The sequence below is a fragment of the Leptonychotes weddellii genome, chromosome 7 (genome assembly GCF_054177405.1).
Source record: "Leptonychotes weddellii isolate Sample4059 chromosome 7, ASM5417740v2, whole genome shotgun sequence".
NCBI classification, from domain to species: domain Eukaryota; kingdom Metazoa; phylum Chordata; class Mammalia; order Carnivora; family Phocidae; genus Leptonychotes; species Leptonychotes weddellii.
Genome location: NC_138375.1, coordinates 90,183,134 through 90,203,691, shown reverse-complemented (window position 1 = coordinate 90,203,691; position 20,558 = coordinate 90,183,134). Strand labels below are relative to the sequence as shown.

General features: G+C 35.7%; 1 protein-coding gene across 1 annotated transcript in view; it reads right to left on the bottom strand.

The window, feature by feature from the left end:
- Window positions 1-20,558, bottom strand: part of CERT1 (ceramide transporter 1) — a 103,848-nt gene that overhangs the window by 3,338 nt on the left and 79,952 nt on the right. Inside the window, exons 10-17 of the mRNA XM_081825592.1 lie at window positions 20,055-20,147; window positions 19,469-19,546; window positions 12,852-12,947; window positions 9,334-9,466; window positions 8,323-8,393; window positions 5,383-5,511; window positions 4,727-4,856; window positions 3,450-3,586 (exon numbers count right to left, since the gene is read on the bottom strand). Of these exons, the coding sequence (XP_081681718.1) occupies window positions 3,459-3,586; window positions 4,727-4,856; window positions 5,383-5,511; window positions 8,323-8,393; window positions 9,334-9,466; window positions 12,852-12,947; window positions 19,469-19,546; window positions 20,055-20,147 (858 nt within the window). The 3' untranslated portion in view covers window positions 3,450-3,458. The remainder of the gene's footprint in view (window positions 1-3,449; window positions 3,587-4,726; window positions 4,857-5,382; window positions 5,512-8,322; window positions 8,394-9,333; window positions 9,467-12,851; window positions 12,948-19,468; window positions 19,547-20,054; window positions 20,148-20,558) is intronic.

The window sequence follows — 20,558 nt, the reverse complement described above, 5'->3', positions numbered from 1 at the left end:
TGCTTTAAAGATTTCCACCTTTAAAAATATAAACTTATTAACCTTACATATTTAAAACTTATCTCATCAGCAAGGAATAGAAGGCCTAAGGAATATTTCGAAAGCTAGAAAAAAAAAAAGGAAATACGCCACAGATAAATAAGCAAAGAGGGAATCAATCAGAAGTCTCTGGATTTGTAGCCCCCAATCCAGCATTTCTTTCTTCTTAGCCTTCAATAAAAATTATGCTATACAATACCATTTATCAAGAATTTACAAGTTTTGGGTGCCTGGGTGGCTCAGTTGTTTAAGCGACTGCCTTCGGCTCAGGTCATGATCCTGGAGTCCCGGGATCGAGTCCTGCATCGGGCTCCCTGCTCAGAGGGGAGTCTGCTTCTCCCTGACTCTCCCCCCTCTCATGCTCTCTCTCTATCTCATTCTCTCTCTCAAATAAATAAATAAAATCTTTAAAAAAAAAACAAAACATACTCAGACACTGTCACATAAGTTTTAGAGTTTTGACTATGAGGGGCGCCTGGGTGACTTAGTCAGTTAAGCGTCTCTCAATTTCGGCTCACGTCATGATCTTAGGGTACTGAGATCAAGCCCCGCATCGGGCTCTGCACTGAGCATGGGGCCTGCTTAAGATTCTCTCTCTCCCCCCCTCACCCCCACTCTATGCTAGGATCCACTTCATACATACATCTTTTCAAACATTGTGAAACAAATACTACTATAGGTAAACAAAGATTTTTCACCATGTGTTAAGGTTTGAATTTGGTTCTTTGTCAGAAAGCTCAACTGGATTCAAGGCCAGAGCTAACTTTTGGCCAGTGAATCTTTTCAGGTCTCTCTTTACATACACTCACATTCACCCCAAAACAATGCTTCCTCCTTCCTCTGAGATGAATTTCAAGCCCCTCCCCTCCAGGTCCTGTGTGCATATGTATGCGTGTGCACACACAGACACACACTCACACAGTCAATAAAACAATGCCCAAATCCAACAGTTCTGAGGCAAATATTGTTAAGACTATTAGCATGTATTTTTCAAATGCTTAAGAAAATTCTTCTTTTCGAATGCAGTTGAGAGCATGTTCTAGTTGTAACTGCATTTTCATTTCTTTTGCTTAATACACAGTTATACGTTCTGCCCTGCTTGTCAGCAAGGCTCAGGGTAGAGGTGGAGAAGAGAGAAAGCAGATTTCAGCTGCACACTTGGTCTTGATTAGAGCAAACAGCATTCTTTAGCCATCTTAATTAAGGCTGTGGGGAGACACATCCAGCCAAGTCAGGTGACAAGCCTGCTGCCATCACGTGGCATCACGTGCCTGGTTTATTTGAGATAACAGTGCAGAGACAAAACCAGCACATTTCATGTCCAGATCTAGCCGTAACAATTCTAAAGTACAAGATATTCTAAAAATTGCCAGCACATTTATGCAGTGCACTTATGCTTGAAGAAAGAGTCTCTCAAAGCTTAGGCTGTATCCCAAAACACTAAGCATTCAGATAAGACCAGAATCTGTTCAACATTTTCAGGTAAGCTTTCTCCTGGGAGAAGCTAAGTCTCTGCGACATCACTTCAACAACTCTTGTGTTAGTATATGACAATAAATCTAGTCTTTGAGGTTTTTTTTTCCTTTAAGAAAGGCATACCAAAAACAGCATCAGAAATCAGAATTAGTTAAAAATATCAGTCATTATATAATTATTGAATGTATCACTTTTATCTAAAGAAAGTGACTCAAGAATATACATTTCTCAGCCAGTACCTTAATACTCAATATAGGAGAGAATGAGAGGACATTCATAAACACTTGTGACTTACGAGTTATACTTTGGTAATCTCTATCAAAAATTTAAATGTTAACACATACTGAGCGTTCACAGCAACAGAATTATACAAATTGTTCTCAAACAGACCAAGAAATGTTCAAACTGAAGAGAAATACAACAGCAACTACACTGAGAGAGTATCTTTTACCTGCCAAGGTGGAACAATCCAAGTTCTAGCTCATACACCGAATGAGAGGGTCCAGGGAAACGGGCCCTCCACTACGCTACTGCTGGTGAGACAGTAAGTTACTACAACCTCTGTAACTGTAAGGGGGGTGATACCTAAATTATAAATATGCACAAACCCCCGAGAGGTGCTGGCAGTGTCATGTCCAGTAATTTATCCCACATATCAACTTGCAAGTGGATATAATTATAACACCGTTCTAGCAAAAACTGGAAACAACCTCAATGTCTAGCAGTGGTTAGATAAATTATGTGCATCCGTATGCTGGGATACTGTGTAGCCGCAAAAAAATAAGGAGGGAGGTCCATAGTGTTATGCAAAGACCTTTAAAGTAAAGCAAGTGCGAAAACAAGATGCAGAACAGTGTGTTTTCTTAAACAACAAAAAAGTGCATGTGTGGGAGGAATACACACATGCATTCATAAAAAATTCTCTGAAAACATACTCAAGAAACTAGTAATATCAGTTTGCTCTTCTGTTTGGGGCTGGAGGGAGGGCAAAACTGGGCGAGTAGGGGACAAGGGATAAATGTCACTGTTTATCTTTTCAGACTACGAACCATGTTAACATAGCTCAGGTCGTTATACCAGGGTCTTGGGATCGAGTCCTGCACTGGGCTCCCTGCTCAGTGGGGAGTCTGCTCCTCCCTCTCCCCCTCCCCCCGTGCTTGCACATGCTCTCTCTCTCTCTCCCCCAAATAAATAAATAAATAAAATCTTTATTAAAAATAATAATAAGCATGATCCCAGGGTCCTAGGATTGAGCCCCGCATCGGGCTCCCTGCTCCCTCTACCACTCCCCCTGCTTGTGTTCCTCTCTCGCTGTGTCTCTCTCTGTCAAAAAAATAAATAAAATCTTTAAAAATAATAATAATACTAATAAACATTCTAGCTCTTTGTGCAAAGACGTTCAGCGCATATTTGGCAGTCAAAATATGGAACCGATCCAGACATTAATGTGGGACTGGCTAATATATTCTGCAACATTCATATAACAGATTTTAAGAGAATGAGATAGTTTTATATGTCTCATATCTTTATATGCAGTAACAGTCAAGATATATTGTTAGGTAGAAAAAGCAAGCTGCAAACAATAAGTATAGAATAAACACATTTTTAAAAAATAATAATATACGCCACTCACAACATACATACAAAAGTATGGAAGAATAAACAACGAACCTAAAGTAATTTCTGGGAAGGGAAAAATATGGGGAATTTGTCCTTCTGGAATTCTATGGCTCCATAATGTTAAAATCTCTTTGCATAAGCAGATACTATCTAACATAAGCAGGAAAAAAACACATTTTAAAGGCCAAAACTACTACAACTTTGTCTGGGAACATGATAAAACATAGAAACTACTTCCAACAATTAACTAAATTTTAATATCTGCAAGCTTATATTAAAATTTTTAAAAAAGGATAATATATATCTTCCAGTACCTGTTAATACTAGAACAAAATGGGTTTTCCCGCAGTTTTTTCTTGGACGTAAGAAGTAAAACGTTTTAGAAACTTTGGATACTCTCGCTTTGCCACTGCCCTTAACACTGAGGCTGGTGCCCATCCTCCAGGGTTCACTGCAAGATAAAGGAAAACTAAAACCTGTTAAGATACAATTCTCCAAATGTATGTGAAGCACTCATTTTGTTCCTTTGCTTTTAAAAAATTTCTCACGTTGGAATAGTTAACATCTCTTAAAGTCCTGACCTGACCATTAATTCCTTCGTGCTACCACCAGACAAGAACACACCAAATAAGAAAGCATTTATTACCTGGCTAAAATGTTCCTGGCTCCCCAAATTATATGCAAATATTAATATAGCAACATTTTAAGTTATGTTAGATTTGTCAAACTCTACTATAATCAAACTGTCTCTTTAAATGTAGTAGCAGTTATGTCCCGGTATAAAAGAAGATTTGAGGATTTGATTAAAGGGACTCCAGTGGCTCTTGTAGGTCGGAAATGGATGTAGTAAGAAACCTAAGCAGGCAATGATTCAGAAAACAAAAAAGCCTGACAATGAGAAAAAGAACTGTTAATTTCCTTAATCATTATTGCTTATACTCCCAGTTATACATATATTTTATTAGACAAATATATAATAAGATGGTTCTTAAAGCCAAGCATATGTGAAAGTGATCTAGAGATGAAATATTAAAATTTATCTACCCAGCCCCAGTCTCAGAAATTCTGATAGAGTAGTTCTGGGGTGAAATTCAGACATGGGTATTTTCAAGTTTCCTGATAATTTTGATACACATCTCTCCAAATTAAAAATCATTAATCTAAATGATAAAAAACTAAAAAGACATTTAGATCATAGTAAGAAAATCAAGGGGCGCCTGGCTGGCTCCGTTAGAAGAGCATGTGACTCTTGATCTCGGGGTTGTGAGTTTGAGCCCCATGTTGGGTGTAGAGATTACTAAAAATAATAGTAAAGGGGTGCCTGGGTGGCTCAGTCATTAAGCGTCTGCCTTCGGCTCAGGTCATGATCCCAGGGTCCTGGGATCAAGCCCACATCGGGCTCCTTGCTCGGCGGGAGGCCTGCTTCTCCCTCTCCCACTCCCCCTGCTTGTGTTCCCTCTCTTGCTGTGTCTCTCTCTGTCAAATAAATAAATAAAATCTTTAAAAAAAAAATAGTAAAAAAAAAAAGAAAAGAAAAAGGAAAAAGAAAATCTGTATGACCAAGTTGCAAAAAGAACCCCCAAATACATACCATTAGCTACATATGTAATCTTGCATAGGATATTGTCCCTGCTGATCTCCTGGTTCCCCTCTGGTGGGCTTACCAAGGTCTGACAAATCATAGCAATATTTATCTTGGCACGGACACATCGATTGTTCAGCTGCCAAAACAAATAACAGAAACGAAACATCAGTATAGGAGATGCCTAGTATTTTATAATCCCTACTGGTCTAATAGTACATTAGGTTATCCAAAACCACAGCTCATCACCAACCTCTCCAACCAAATCTTATAAGGACCAATAGATAACACATGCCAAGCTGCTATGACAGCAGGAATAATTTTCTCCCCTCCTAAGTAGTAGATGGACCTAAACTGAGGTAGAAACCCAGAGGTTTTGCTAGCAGTTGATCATGGCTTGAGAGAGAACTGTGGAAGCAGCCTTCCACTATCTACCTCTTCAGTTCTGTGTCGTCTAACCTCAGGAGGAAAGGAAAACAGTCCCTGCTGGGTGTTCACAGCCATCACTGCTGCCCTTGGGTAACACACGGGCTATACTGTTCCAAGGAGCCAATCGGACATAAAACAAAATCTAAGAAATGTGTGTCGTATGTGCTTATCACTCTTGTTCTGCACTGTTTAGCTTTATACTGTACGACTATACACATTTATACAAGTGCACTTACAGGAGCACTGTCATGATCCACAGAAAAATTACACACTATCCAGGTTTCAGGGTCATTTTCAGTCAAGGCTGGGATCTTTCGAATGGCAGAAAGATATAATACATCTCGCTGAGAAGCAGGCCACACTCTCTGTGGAAGAAGTAAAATATCTTTTGAAAATATAAACCACTTTTAAATTCATATGTAATATGGAACTAACAGAGAAACAAATGTAAAACCAATAAATATCTTAGGCAAAGGTAAAATCTGTCAAATTTTAAATGGAAAGCATCTGAAAGTACCCAGCCAAGAATTATGAACAATGAATTAATGGCTTTGCAGAATAACAGCATCAAAGGAATAATCTATTTTTAAAAAATTTTTAAACTGTGTATGTTTATATGTATATATGTTATAAATGTATACATATATGTTTATATATAACAAAATTTTTGCCATTTAAAGCATTTTTAAGTGTACAATTCAGTGCATTACATTCATAATATTATGTAAACATCACCACTATTTCCAAAATTTTTTATCATCCCGAATAGAAACTTTGTACTCAGCAAACAATTAGTTTCCCATTTCCCCCTCCCCAAGTCCCTGGTAATGTTCTGCTTCTAAGTACAGTATTAAACCTCTGTTTAAAGTGTTCAGAGACTTAAAAGCTAAGATTTCAGTGTAAGAAGACTGCTCCTTTTTATACCACAATCACATCTGAAGAATACCAAATCAATTAGATTGAATCTTTCAACTTTATGGTATGTAAGGAAACATATCATGTTGAAATGATATGGCAACAAGGTCTATGAAAAGTGAGACTATGTACTTTTAATGAGAGAAAATATGTGCAATGCCTTTCCTAATTGTTGAGTATAATAAATAGCCAACAACAGTGTCAATACAACACAAATCATTCAGAAAGTGAAATGGTTCATGTTTTAAAGATGCTAAATTTCAAAAATAGAAGAAAGCAGGCTGAGCAAATCTATGTGAAGCCAAAAATAAAGGAAAATTTGGCTGTGTTAGAACTAATGAATGCAAATCCACAAGGATGACAATAAGATGAAAATTTAAAGAATGAGAATGACTTAAGTATCAGGAGAAAAGTAGCCCTCTTCAAGATGAGATTATAAAATAAGCCAAATTTAAAGGGAAAGTTGTATAGCATTACTGAATTTTGTTGAAAAAAAATTATGCCAGGACAATTTGTTTGAATTATTCAAACACTTATAACTCTAACTTAAATTTTATTACATTTAAGTGACATTATTTTAATAGTTTTTAGCTTTATTTTTCAAAAAATGATCGTAATACAACCTATATAAATCCTTTTTGATGGTTTTTTATGAAGTGAAATACTGCCAGCAGATTGTTTGCCAAGATCTATTATCTTCAGATTGTAGGATTCTTCTGACTCTAAATTATTGGTCATTTCTATTCATTCTAAATTATAAGGCAATTAATTGGTATTTTTAACATTTATTGAATTTTAAGTTTCCCTTAGACTCCCCAAATCTGTACGCTGAAGCAGAATCTTCATTGTTACACACTTTTTTAATTGAAGCAAAGTTGACCTATAATTTATTTTTTATACATTTCTTGAGCAGCTACCATGTAAAATCAAGCCCAGCTCAAAATCATTACATACAAGATGCCTCCCATGACAAAACTGAGTTCAAGAAATACAGAACCCACAATATTGTCATATATTCAGCTCAATTAAAAAGCTTTAAATAAAGAAGAGAAAAATGAAGTACCTACTGAATTACTGTGTTTCTTATATAACCTACAATATTACGCTGAATGGATCTTTCCAAAATTATAGTTCCTTTTTAAAATTGAATGTTATATTAGTTTCAGGTGTACAACATATTGAATTTGACAATTTTATACATTACTCAGTGCTCACCACAATAAGTGTAGTCACCATCTGTTACTGTAACCTTATTACAGTATTACTGACTACATTCCCTATGCTGTACTTTTCATCTCTGTGATTTATTTATTTTATAACCAGAAGTTTGTACCTCTTAATTCCCTTCATTTATTTTGCTCATTCTCCCATGTACCACACCTGTTTATTGTTCTTTACACAATATATTATTTGGCAATTTTCAGGGAACAGAGCAGAATAAGGTAAGAGAAATACTAATTTTTCCATTTTGAACATCTAGAATAGCAGAGGAAGAGATGAAGTAAAAGTGAAATGAAAGGTGAACTAATTTAAATGACAACGTTTCTGTATTCTCTGATATATGACCAATTCCTTAATAGTTATGCTTAGCAATTTTCACTTGCTTTCAGATAATCCACTTAGATGACTTTCATTATCTACCAGTCTTAACATATATTAATAACATACTTTCCATTCCCCTCATTACTATGGTCACAGGAAACTATGATTCACTTTTGTATTTGGTAACAATCACTCATCTCCTATAAATATTAGATGCTACAAAAACATTTAGCAGAGTATCAGTATTTCCTAAACTTTAAGGGCACATAACTAGCTGATGATCTTTATCAAACACACTGTTCCTGGATATTTCTCAGGTTCTTGTCTCAGGTTCTCTTTAAAGGAGCTGATATCCTTTCAAATAGGTGACATTCTTGCATCATTAAAAAAGTCTTTGGATCTTTTATGGCATTTAATTTCCTACCAAATTTTACTTCAGAGAATTTTTCTTTTTTTTTTTTTTAAAGATTTTATTTATTTATTTGACAGAGAGAGACACAGCAAGAGGGAACACAAGCAGGGGGAGGGGGAGAGGGAGAAGCAGGCCTCCCGCAGAGCAGGGAGCCCGATGTGGGGCCCGATCCCAGGACGCCGGGATCACGACCTGAGCCGAAGGCAGACGCCTAACGACTGAGCCACCCAGGCGCCCCACTTTAGAGAATTTCTTATGTCTCAGTTTGAACTACAGTGAAATCCTTTTGGGATGAAGAGATCTTTACCTTGTGCGTTTGATAAATGATGATTGCATTATCAGCTAATGTTTCCACCACATGAAAGTTTTCTATAGTTGCTGAAATGAAGAGAAAACATTAGTAGCCAAAAAGATATATTACCTCTTCCTAGAATGTGATTAACTTCAGTTATACTGATGGACACTATGATAACATGAGCAGGATTCTGCCCTATCTTGGCTAAGTCCAAAGGGAAGGGAGTTAATACTTCGTATTAGGGCTACAGACAGTGGCCATGAGACCTGATCACCAGGAAATCTCACTTCTTTGGCCCAATATCTAGCTTCCACAACAAGAAAGCAATTCTAATCACATTGCATTATTCAAAACACAAATTCCTATCTAATACTATGACTGTTTCCTGTAATCTCTAATTTACAGAAGCTGAATAAACTGTTCTATATAAGGCTTAGGTGACTATATTTGTGAAAAAAGAATGTCAAACTGTCATTGATAAACATCTTAAGATGTTCAAAACTACCTGTATTTATGAAATTTGGTGCCTAAGAGGAAACACACACACACACACACACACACAAACAACACACACACAACACACATACCCCAAGAGTTATTCTTGTCTAGGGTTTATTAAGGAAACAAAACAGTCTGGGAAAGTAGATGATAAAACAGAAACCTTTCATTTTAGTCCTGGCCCTTCTACTAATTAGGCTCTGTGGCTTCCGACAAGTCACTTAACCTATCTGAATTTTACTTTTTTACCTACCTATCATGCAGGATTATTGAAGTACTGGATCAAATGCTATAATATAGTTAGAAGCATTTTGTACAGTGTTTTCACTGTACAAGCTCTATTTCACTGTAAAGCTCTATTTAAATGTAAGTTAAAAAAAAAAAGTAAATGCAAGCTATTATCAGATTTTCCAGATATTTTCTACACTAACTTTATAAACTGTAGACGAGATGCAAACACTGGGTTTATTCAAAATAAATTCAAAATAATAATTATATTAGGATATATTAATAATGGCAGCTTACTTTCCCAATCATTGCGAACATCAACATTCCAGAAGTAATTGCAGACCTCATGTCCTGTAACACCTTTCACTGCATGGGTAGCTTTCAAAGGATCCAGAACAATTCCGTTTTCTTCTACTTCTCTTCTATATACCTAAAGAGGATATATTTAAAAACCTGTTTAAAAAATAAAAATCAAACTTCTAAAGTACAAACCTGAAAGCAGGATTTTAAGTTTTGCTGCTTTTTAGAATTTCATTTATGAAAATCTCTATTTATGGTACATAAATATTCTGCTAAAAGAAAATTTAAAATCTCAAATTATTGATAACACATAAAAATGCTTAAAACTACAAATTTGGGGTAAACTTCAACAATGAAAAACATGCATATGCAACGAACACCTAATTACATGTGGTTAAATTAAGCCTGGTTAGAACAAAATCTCCTTGGGGCGCCTGGGTGGCTCAGTTGGTTAAGCGACTGCCTTCGGCTCAGGTCATGATCCTGGAGTCCTGGGATCGAGTCCCACATCGGGCTCCCTGCTCAGCTGGGGGTCTGCTTCTCCCTCTGACCCGCTTCCCTCTCGTGCTGTCTCTCATTCTCTCTCTCAAATAAATAAATAAAATCTTTAAAAAAAAAAAAAAAAAGAACAAAATCTCCTTAAGGATACTGATTTAAGGCAGTTTTGTTCAATGCTATATACCCCGCATCTAGAATAGTATCTGAAACACAGCAGGCTCTCAATTATTTGTTGAATGACTCAAAGCTAAAATGGCATGAAGATCTATGCTATCTTGCTTTTTATTTTTTACTTTTTTAGGAAGAGAGAGAGAGAGCGCGCGCGTGCAAGCCAGCATGCAAGTGGTGGGGAGGAGAAGGGAGGGAGAGGGAGAGAGAATTTTAAGCAGGCTCCACTCCTAGGGCAGAGCCCAACACAGGGCTTGATCTCACGACCCCGAGATCATGACCTGGTTGACCAAAATCAAGAGTTGGAGGCTTACCCGACTGAGCCTCCCATGAGCCCCTATGCTATATCTTTTTATTTTTTTTATTTTATTATGTTATGTTAATCACCATACATTACATCATTAGTTTTTTTTGTTTTTTTTTTTTTAAAGATTTTATTTATTTATTTGACAGAGAAAGACACAGCGAGAGAGGGAACACAAGCAGGGGGGAGTGGGAGAGGGAGAAGCAGGCTCCCCGCCGAGCAGGGAGCCCAATGCGGGACTCGATCCAGGGACTCCAGGATCATGACCTGAGCCGAAGGCAGTCGCTTAACCAACTGAGCCACCCAGGCGCCCTACATCATTAGTTTTTGATGTAGTGTTCCATGATTCATTGTTTGCGTATAACACCCAGTGCTCCATTCAATATATCTTCTTTTAAATACTGAAGTTGTGTACCTAAAGTGCTAAGTAAAATTAATTAGCTCAAAATTATAGGTTTGTTACTTTAGGGAGTTTTGTATTAAGTTCTTTTGAGAAATGAGTAATCATGTTACTACAGGAAGAACCAGCTCTCAATTTATGGAGTGCTTTATGGGTCCAGACACTGTTAGGCATTTCACATATAGTTTCTCTCTTAAAATCTCTCTCACCAAACTACTTTTCCCTACATGCTTATTTATTCATGTTATTGGGACTGCTATTTTCCCAGTCACCCAAATTGGAAACTTTAGACTTTTAACTCCTCCCCTCACACTTCACATAGTTCTTAAGCTCGTCACTAAAATTCTGTAAGACATCCAACAGCTTGACTTTTATACTACTGGTTACTTCTTTTAGGTAGGCTTTCATCCCCATGTACTTGATTCTCTTAAGTGGTATACTTGGTCTCTAGTTTCTTCCTTATCAGCTTCGTCTTCCTAAAATGTTACTTTGCACACAGTGGCTAACCTATTGCTACAGACAACAGACTATTCTCCTTGGTGGGCTATTTTATACTCTCCATAATCCAATCCCTCTCTAAGGATATGGGCTGTAGGAACACTTAGTCTCTACTTCTCATTCCACATGGAGGGACTTTATCTAGACTATCACTCCTGGTTTCTCTTCATCCCTTCACTTTCTCTTCCCTCGGGAGGCAACAATGATTTATCGGAATGTTGAGTATAGAATAAGGACTGGAAGGCATGGCTCACCCCTTTTTTTTAAAGAGAGCATGTGTCTTGGTTTTCTTCTGGGGCTTACTCTTGTGGGGAAGGCCTGTGATTATCTAGCTATGTCAGAAACATTATGTTTAATTCTCAGGTAACATATTAGCAAGACCTTGCCACTGCTACTCTGAAGTTATATTCTCCAATCAGCTTATTAGATATATAGCTAATATTTTAGCATTTCATCTGCTTATTTCTTATTTCTTAATTAGTTCCCTATTCAGGAGGAAAATAAATTCCAACATCTGATATTGTATCTCTACTGCTAGAATAATTCTGGTCAACACAGTCTATGCAAAACTCCTGAATAAGAAGTTCGCTTTCAAGTTTTCGCTTGTGTTTATACTTTTTATCTAAAATATCCTTGCCTCACCTTTGTCACAATCTTGCTTCCATTTCCAGACATAGTTCAAATGCTTCTCCTCAGTATAAAACAATCTGTTTCAAATCACAGAGATCTTTCTTTTCCAATTTTCTCCACTACTTATCTGTGCTCTTCGTTGAATACATTATCAGACAGAAACAAATAATGTCAATATCCTCCTTTCCCAACGAAAGTTTCAGCTTGGAGAGAGTCTTATTAAAAATCTCTTTATCTTTAGCATAGTGCCTTGGGCATAAGGTATTCCAAAATTCAATGCAGCTGCTGTTTTGAATCCATCTCTAAATCCTATTCCTTGCTCTTATTCTCTGTCTCTTGTGTTTAAGGATGTGAACAAGATTAGCAGACCCATCTCCAAATATTGAAACAGGATGCAATGAGAGAAAGGACAAGAAGTGGGGGATAGATGAAAAAGGGGAACAAAGTGACATCTGGGTACAATATTTAGTATATTAAAAAATAAAGAGAAATATCCAAATAGAGAGCCATCAACTAATTATGTCTTATTCATACCTAAACACCCAAATTTTATTTTCTCCATGGCCCAGGCAAAACAGAACGGTTTGTACATAGATTTTTATTGTGATCATAAAGAAACTGTGTAAAGGGGTGCCTGGGTGGCTCAGTTGTTAAGCGTCTGCCTTCGGCTCGGGTCATCATCCTGGGGTCCTGGGATCAAGCCCTGAGTTGGGCTCCCTGCTCAGCGGGAAGCGTGCTTCTCCCTCTCCCACTCCCCCTGCTTGTGTTCCCTCTCTCGCTGTCTCTATCAAATAAATAAATAAAATCTTTTAAAAAATAAAAATTAAAAAAAAAAAAACTCTATAAAAACCAAAGTACATTTTACTTCTTAGTATCTGGTGTTTCTTTGATCATATGTAGTAATTTGTTTAAAAGGAATTTTAAAATGCTACCCTCATTCACATCAATAGTTAGTAATGATACTATGACTGTAACAGAGCTGCAGTTAGCAACCTATAACATTTTACTGGGAATTACCTTCATTTCTCCTTCTTCTACAACCAACTGCCAATTAGCATCTCCACCCACATCCTGTAATGAGTAAGTCATGTGGTTTTGCACCATCTCTTCAACCTTGGAAAGAAAAATAAAGCCATAAGAATCCATATCCAATGAATAACCATGACATAATCTCTAAAACAGAATGGTATTCAGTTTGTTTCAGTTCAGAAATGTTCTGAGAAAGCTGAGCAACCAAATGCACAAAGATTAGTAGATGTTATATAGAGTTGAAGAGTTTAGTCCACATTCCAGATATCATATCCAGGTTAATGACAGGGGGGAGAAATGGAGAGAAAGAAGATGCTTACTCAAATAACATATATTGGCCTAATGTGCATAAAGTGAGCAAAATAAGCATTTTCTGGGAAAAAAAATTCCTTCCTTTACCATAAAATGCTTCCTTACAGAGATAATGTCTTAAAACATAAAATCACGTGACACTAAGGGTAAAAGGGACACAAAGAGATGATCTAGTCCAGTTTCTATGTTTAAGACTACAAAGATAATAGAAAGTTTGTTATATGGCAAGATTTCCCTACGAAAAGATAACAAAATTTTCATTACTTCACTGATAAATTTCACTTCTACCATGAATATAAGCCACATTAAAAAATAACCAATCCCCCATCTTTTTGACTCCAATTTCACTGTTTCACATTCTTTTAGGGAAAATGCAAATATTCATATATGCAAACATTTACAAATAATCACCTTTTAGTGTCTTCCTTTAAATTATTAGTCTTTTACTGAAAAAAAATTTTTTTTTTTTTTGAAGATTTTATTTATTTTGACAGAGAGAGACACAGTGAGAGAGGGAACACAAGCAGGGCGGGTGGGAGAGGGAGAAGCAGGCTTCCCGCGGAGCAGGGAGCCCGATGCGGGGCTCGATCCCAGGACCCTGGGATCATGACCTGAGCCGAAGGCAGACGCTTAACGACTGAGCCACCCAGGTGCCCCTTTTTTACTGAAATTTAAATAAAACCGGTGCTTTTAACTATCACAAATTACTCCTACACATTTTATATAAGCAAATAAAACTAAGTATTTCACACTCCTAGAATCCACAATCACATTCGCTGGTAAGATTTCACGTGAGTGCTATTTGCAAACTCTCCTAGTTTGAAACGTGTTTATAAACAGAAGTGAAGTGATAAAAAGATGGTTTCTGAAGGACTTTCTATTTTAATCATGTACACAGAGACACTTTTTCTAAGCTCCATTTTCTAACCTTTACATCATAGTTTTGTTTTATATAATAAGTACATTAAAAGAAGGCAGGGAAGAGTTGGAAATGTGTATAATATACTTCCACTTAATTTATTCTTAAGTTTAACTACTTATTTTACATAAAATCTACTGCATTCATTAGGGATACAGAATAAGAACCAGGTTTACACATATTTTGAAATAAATACAGTAATGGTTTGAGGGCAAAAATTGCTAAAATTATTAACTCTGGGGGTATAATTTTTCTACACAAAAGGATGTTATCAATATGTTACAGTGACATGTATGTCTACATAAAGTTTTCTAGATTTCAAAATGCATTTTTGCTTGTAGGTATGACTTTAAGAATCTCCCTAATTGGTAATAATCATAAAAGTTTTTGATAAAAATTTTATACTGAGGTTCTACAATCTATTTTTGTACTAAATAAAGCACTAACGTAACATTTTATATCTTTATTCATAATCCTCAAAACACTGTGAATGGTGTTGGGCTACAGACTTGAAATTTAAAAATGTGACAAATAGTACATTCTATAATTTAAAAACTTAAAAAAAATTTTTTTTTACAATGTTTGTGTATTTAAGTAATCTCTACACCCAATGCAGAGCTCAAACTCATGACCCCCAGATCAAGAGGTGCATACCAGCCAGGCGCTCCATATTCTGTAATTGTATAAAGGCTTCATTAGGAAATATAACTCCAGGGGCTGCCTGGAAAAATCTGTGTGCCTCTCTAATTTTGAAATCTGCTCTGAGAGAGTAAGGAGGACTAATGCAGGATTTCCAAGTTATGAAGACATACAAAACGTACCCGAGTTCCCAAAGAGGAAGGAACAAAGAGAGTTCCAGTTAGTATGCATAAATCGAACAACTGCTGTAGCACTGGCTTGACTCATTTATCTGTGTCCACACTGATTGGGAAAAACTTTTACCCTTTTTAGAACCAAAGATCTTAAAAATTTTTAGATATGAATATGGACTTTGTAGGTGGGATACTAGGAGTTGAGAACACCAACATTTATTATGAGATTAGAAGCAGAAAGAAATGCTTCCCAGAAAAAGACCTACTTTAAGTAGACCACTTGTCAAAGAAGAATGTAAAGGATTTTACTCTGTTAAAAAAGAGTTCTGTTTCAAAAAAATTTAGTGCCAGTTTAAGCTCTTTTGTCATAAAGTATGCAGGTAACTGTATTTTTGTTTGGGAGAGGATTCCTGCTAACTTATTTCAAATGTTTGAATAACAAGAAGATATTTTTGTGTTTTGATCCCAAAGAAACCAGATTTCACAAATATGAAGTGAAAGCTATTTACCTAGGTTCAAAGAATGTACAGGAAGCACATTTAACATCGTCTTCTTAGACAGATGAAAAATAGTATTACTACTGTGTTACCACTGCACCTACGGAGAAGTGTTCAGCCTTTTGTTCTTACGTACTTCCCTGACTTAAGAGGGCTTGAAAAAGTTCAACAAAGAAATAAACAAGATGAATTTAGTGCTGTGCTTCTAGGAAATTAAAGAAATCGAAGTACCCAATTACTGTAGTAACCATCTCTGCAAAGCTTTCATCATGGTATCTTTATCCATTATGGCATCTTCCTTGAGGTAATATCACTGAGATTAAGAAGAGAGGTGATACAGGTAAAATCTCACTATAATAATGAATTTCATGTTCACTGCAATAAAATCTGAAGTAGTAAGTGTTACTTACTATTGGGGCAGTGACTCGGGCATTCGTGACCACACTGACAATTCGAATCTACCCTAATGATCTGCTCTGTTTATTGTTTTTAGTTATGACTGCATATCAAAAATAATTGGGAAACAAGGGGCAATTAAGTTGGATGACAAGAATAAACACAAGCCAAATTTACCATTTTAGTAGGCTCAAAATTTGATACACTAGGAAATATTACTAGTAACATCTGCTATCACTTTAAAAAACAAAAGACTGGATCAAAATCACTAAGGCAGGTTTCATCTGCTTTAATAGTGTTCACTAGTTTTAATCAGACTAAAATAATTTCAGGAATCATGCCCTTGATTTTTTTGGACCTAGAGTTGAAAATAAGCTGACATACACAGCATCTTAGCAAATGAACTATGAAAAATGGAGATAAAGCACATTTAAAATAAGAGATGATGGCACACCAATTCTAGCCTTTTCTTCCACCTCCCATTTGAGTCACTCAGTATGTCAAATGGAGGCTAACTGGATTTTTCTAACATTATCAATACAGAAATTTTTATTGATGATAAAACAAAAATGTAATGAACAAAATTCTAATGAACAAAAGTCCAGAAGGATTCAAAGACTGCTCAGACCTCTTTTCTCTTACTCATGTGAAAGGAATACAACTATGCTTATTGTTACAGAGTCAGAGGGATTTGTTGGATAGAATAATTTATTAATAACAAATTAACAGTGTACTGTTAACCCAAAAGAAAAATGGACAGGACATGAATAGTCAATTCACCGAAGAAATGCAAAAGGCCAAGAAGCAAAAATACTACTTTTAGTCTATCAGACTGGCAAAAATTAGCTGAATTATAATACTCAGTGTCAACGTAACAAAAGAAAACTGAACTGGGAGTGTAGCTGGTTCAACTTTTTAAATGAACAGTTTGGCATTAAGAATAAAAAAACCTCAGAAGTGTTTATGGCTTTTGTCTTAATTCTACTTCTAGAAATGTATTCTAAGGAAATAACTGTACAAAGTGTACAAAGATATATATATACACACACATGGATGTTCTGTATATCAGGATGCTCCTGTAACACTATTTATAATATTTATTTATAATAGAGACAAACTGAAAATAAATGTTCAATATTAGGTGAGTAGGTAAGTCCTGTATGCACATCCACAGTAACAGACAAGGAGATTAGGACCCATGTTTACCGATGGGAAAATGGGCTTAATTATAAACAAAAAACCAAAAAACAAAACAAAAAAAAGCTGGTTACAAAATAGTATATACGAAATTGCCTACTTTGGTAGAAAAAGACAATTACTAAAGTGTGTGTGTTTATCAGTATGTGATTTTATCTACCCTACTTTCTAGTTCTGCTAAATTAGAAAGTATTATTGTACAATAAACAGGGGAGGGGTTAAATAAATAATTACCACAATAATAAAGTGTCACTATGGACATAAAGGGGGGAAAGAGCTTAACTGCAAGAGCCCAAGTCTGCTAATGACAACAAATACTTTAGCAAGGACACTAAATACTTAAAGAGCTCAATGTCATTTTTCCTGCAATTTTGCCTCTTTTGGCATATAAAACAGTACAATAATTAAAAGCTAAAAACAGAATCTGAATTATCATGAACATCATATATTTAAAAAATTTCACCAGAAAGATCTTTCTCAACTTATACACAAGTTACACAAAATATTAAAAAGTATGCTACAATTTGGCAAAGTCTTGTAAAAATCTGGGCTCCTGTGTCTCTAATATATTCATCTATACTTGAAGAATTTCAGGTGTTTTAAAGCTCTATAGCTTGGGTCCAAGGTGGGCATTTTGAAGCCTTAATTCTTAGGCATCTATTGTGGCTTTCCCTCTTTTACTGCTCTCATTACATTTTCATTTATAGCCTGTGTATTTGTATAATTTAAGGGTACATGGTGACCAGTACTGATGAGCTTTAGTCTGTTACTTTATTATTTTAATGCCAGGTGGAGTGTAGCAGAATAAACCAAAGCATCCCAATATTATCTAGTTTTGTCACTGATTTATTGCGAATATGAGATGCTTTTAAAAAGCTTTCATAAATGAACAAAATTAAGAAATACTGGAATAAGTTTGGTTCTGGGCGATTTCTGATGCAGAACTGATACATCTCTTTCTCAAAAAAGTTCAAGGAGAAAAAAAGCAGCAAAAGTAAAAAAATACACTTTGAGTCTTAACCTTCATTTTCTTCTTTACTGCATAGTTAAAAAACAAATGTAAATTTTATTCATAAGTGTAAACTAAGAAATCTGTTCTAAATTATGACTTTAAAAAACAATTACGGAATACAGTTGACCCTTGAACAATACGAGTTTGAACTGCACAGGTCCACTTATATGTGGATTTGTTTTAATAAATATAGAGCAGTACTGTAAATGTATTTTCTCTTCTTTACAATTTTCTTAATAACATTTTTCTTTCTCTAAGTTACCTTATTGTAAGAATACAGTTATATGATACAGATAACATAAAATATATGTTAATCAACTGTTTATATTATTATAAACTATTACGAACTATTAGTAGTTAAGTTTTTGGGGAAGCAAAAGTTGTATGTGGATTTTTGACTGAGGGGGGGTCGGTGCTCCAACCCCCATGTTATTCAAGGGTCGAGTATACTCTGATAGAGAAAAAATAATGTAGAAAATTTTGATTATTCAAAGAAATTGTATAATAATAGCTAATAGATAGCTATATAATAGCTAATAAAAGCTCACACATATCTAGCATTTACAAAATGCCAGGCTTTAGCGAGATCACAGTCCTAGCTAAATCACAGAAGTGAAGCACAGAAGAGTTAAAAAAGTTGTCCATGATCATACAACTAACCAGGATTTAAACTCAGTCATTCACACTAGAGAGCTCAGCTTCTTAACATAAGCTAACATAATGTAAAATACAATCACCATAAAAATACAAAGTTGAATGGCAAAGATATAAGGATTGAAAAACTTTAAAAACTAATGCTGATATTAAAAAACATTCCTTCGATAATACTTTGACTTTATTATGGAGGCAGGGACTGCAATCATCTAGCTTCCTGTCTTAAATCCCTAAATACTTAATAATGCATCTGAACAAGAATATTAATTTACAACATTCAAGGGTAATGTGCATAACAAAAATAAAATCAGTTCAATGGAGCTTAGTTTGACAAGAGTAATGAGACAAATATTTTAAAAAGAAACTTCCTTGTTGAATTATGAGATACTTTAAATTAGATTAGAAGTGGGGCTGCTTAAACCTGCTTTTATGCTGTAACGTATCCTGTAAACCATGCTCATCAAAGTTGCTGAATCCTGTCTGAAGAAATAGATACTACATGGTATTTAAAAACCAGGTATCTTCTACTTGTTTCACTTCAATTTGAAATCTTACAGGAGTACCTCCTATATGGCAAAATTCCAAGCTATTCACAGCAGAGGATACAAAGGGCACATGCAAGCCTGACAGAGGAACTATTTAGTAGATAAGGAAGGCCTTTTTTTTGCCTTTTTAATGCTTATTGTTACTATTTAAAACTCTGAACCAAAACAAGTGGCCTAACCAAAAGATATCTAGGAACTGGGAAAGCAGGCCGAAATATAGCACAGACAGACTCAAGTCCACTCTATACAGTCATACAGTACCTGGGAGCTGAATCTGTGAACATCGTCAGAGGCACTGACTAGATCAATGGAAGACATGGAGGAAGAGCGACTATAGGGCTACCAGAGACAGACAAAGAAAAAACCAAGTAATCAGAACAAAGGCACAACAGAGCATTCAGTACCAACTTCCAAACACAAGATAAAGAAAGAGAGAACAAAGCACTATATGAAACAAGCTTAGCAGCAAGTGCTGACTTCATGCACCTATTATGGTTTATGCTCCAAAATCTTTCTAAAAAGAATGCAGTGCTTCCAATAATACAAAATAATATCACTTAACCCCAAAGAAAAAGTGATTTAACATAACTGGTTCTGCTTCTGGTTAACTATTTTGGACTAGCCATTCCCTATATCCCCCATCCCCCCTTTCCCCTTAAACAAAAAAGAAAGAACATATTCAGAAGAAAATTTCTAACTGTTTTGGAGGATGTATATGGAAGAAAGTACACAATACCAAAAAAATCTCATTCCTAAATTCAAGAAAAGGGAAAACTTATACAACAAGATAGTTCCATCAACAGTGAAGAACAATATATATTTCCAGTAAACTCTGACATTAGCTTACCTTTTGGACAAATCTGTGAGTCCCCACAGAAGAAAAGGCATCTCCAGATGGCATGGACGTAGGCCAGTGTAATCTGACCTTTTCACTCTGTGACTAAGAAAACATATAACATTAGGTGGGAGGGTTTTAAGGTATACTTTGCAGCTTAAGAATGAATACTATAACCTGAAACTACCAACATTTAATGACTGAACACTTTAGTACTTATAAATATTTGAATTACAAAAATACTCTGAAGGTTCAAGCCTTGCCATGCCCTGACACTTACTTCATGTATTCTAATTCAATCTCTTCTTTCAGACTCCATATATACCACTTTGAGTAGGGATTGGTTCTTTGAATTTGCCAGACTCTCCAATACCAGTATGGCATCATTTACCATGAATCCGTATTAACACTGCTGTTGAAGTAATTTCTTATATCTAAACTCTGGCCAAATTATTCTAATCATTCCACTTCATCAGGGTTGTGCAGGGCCATACCATTTGAACCACTGTCATTTGC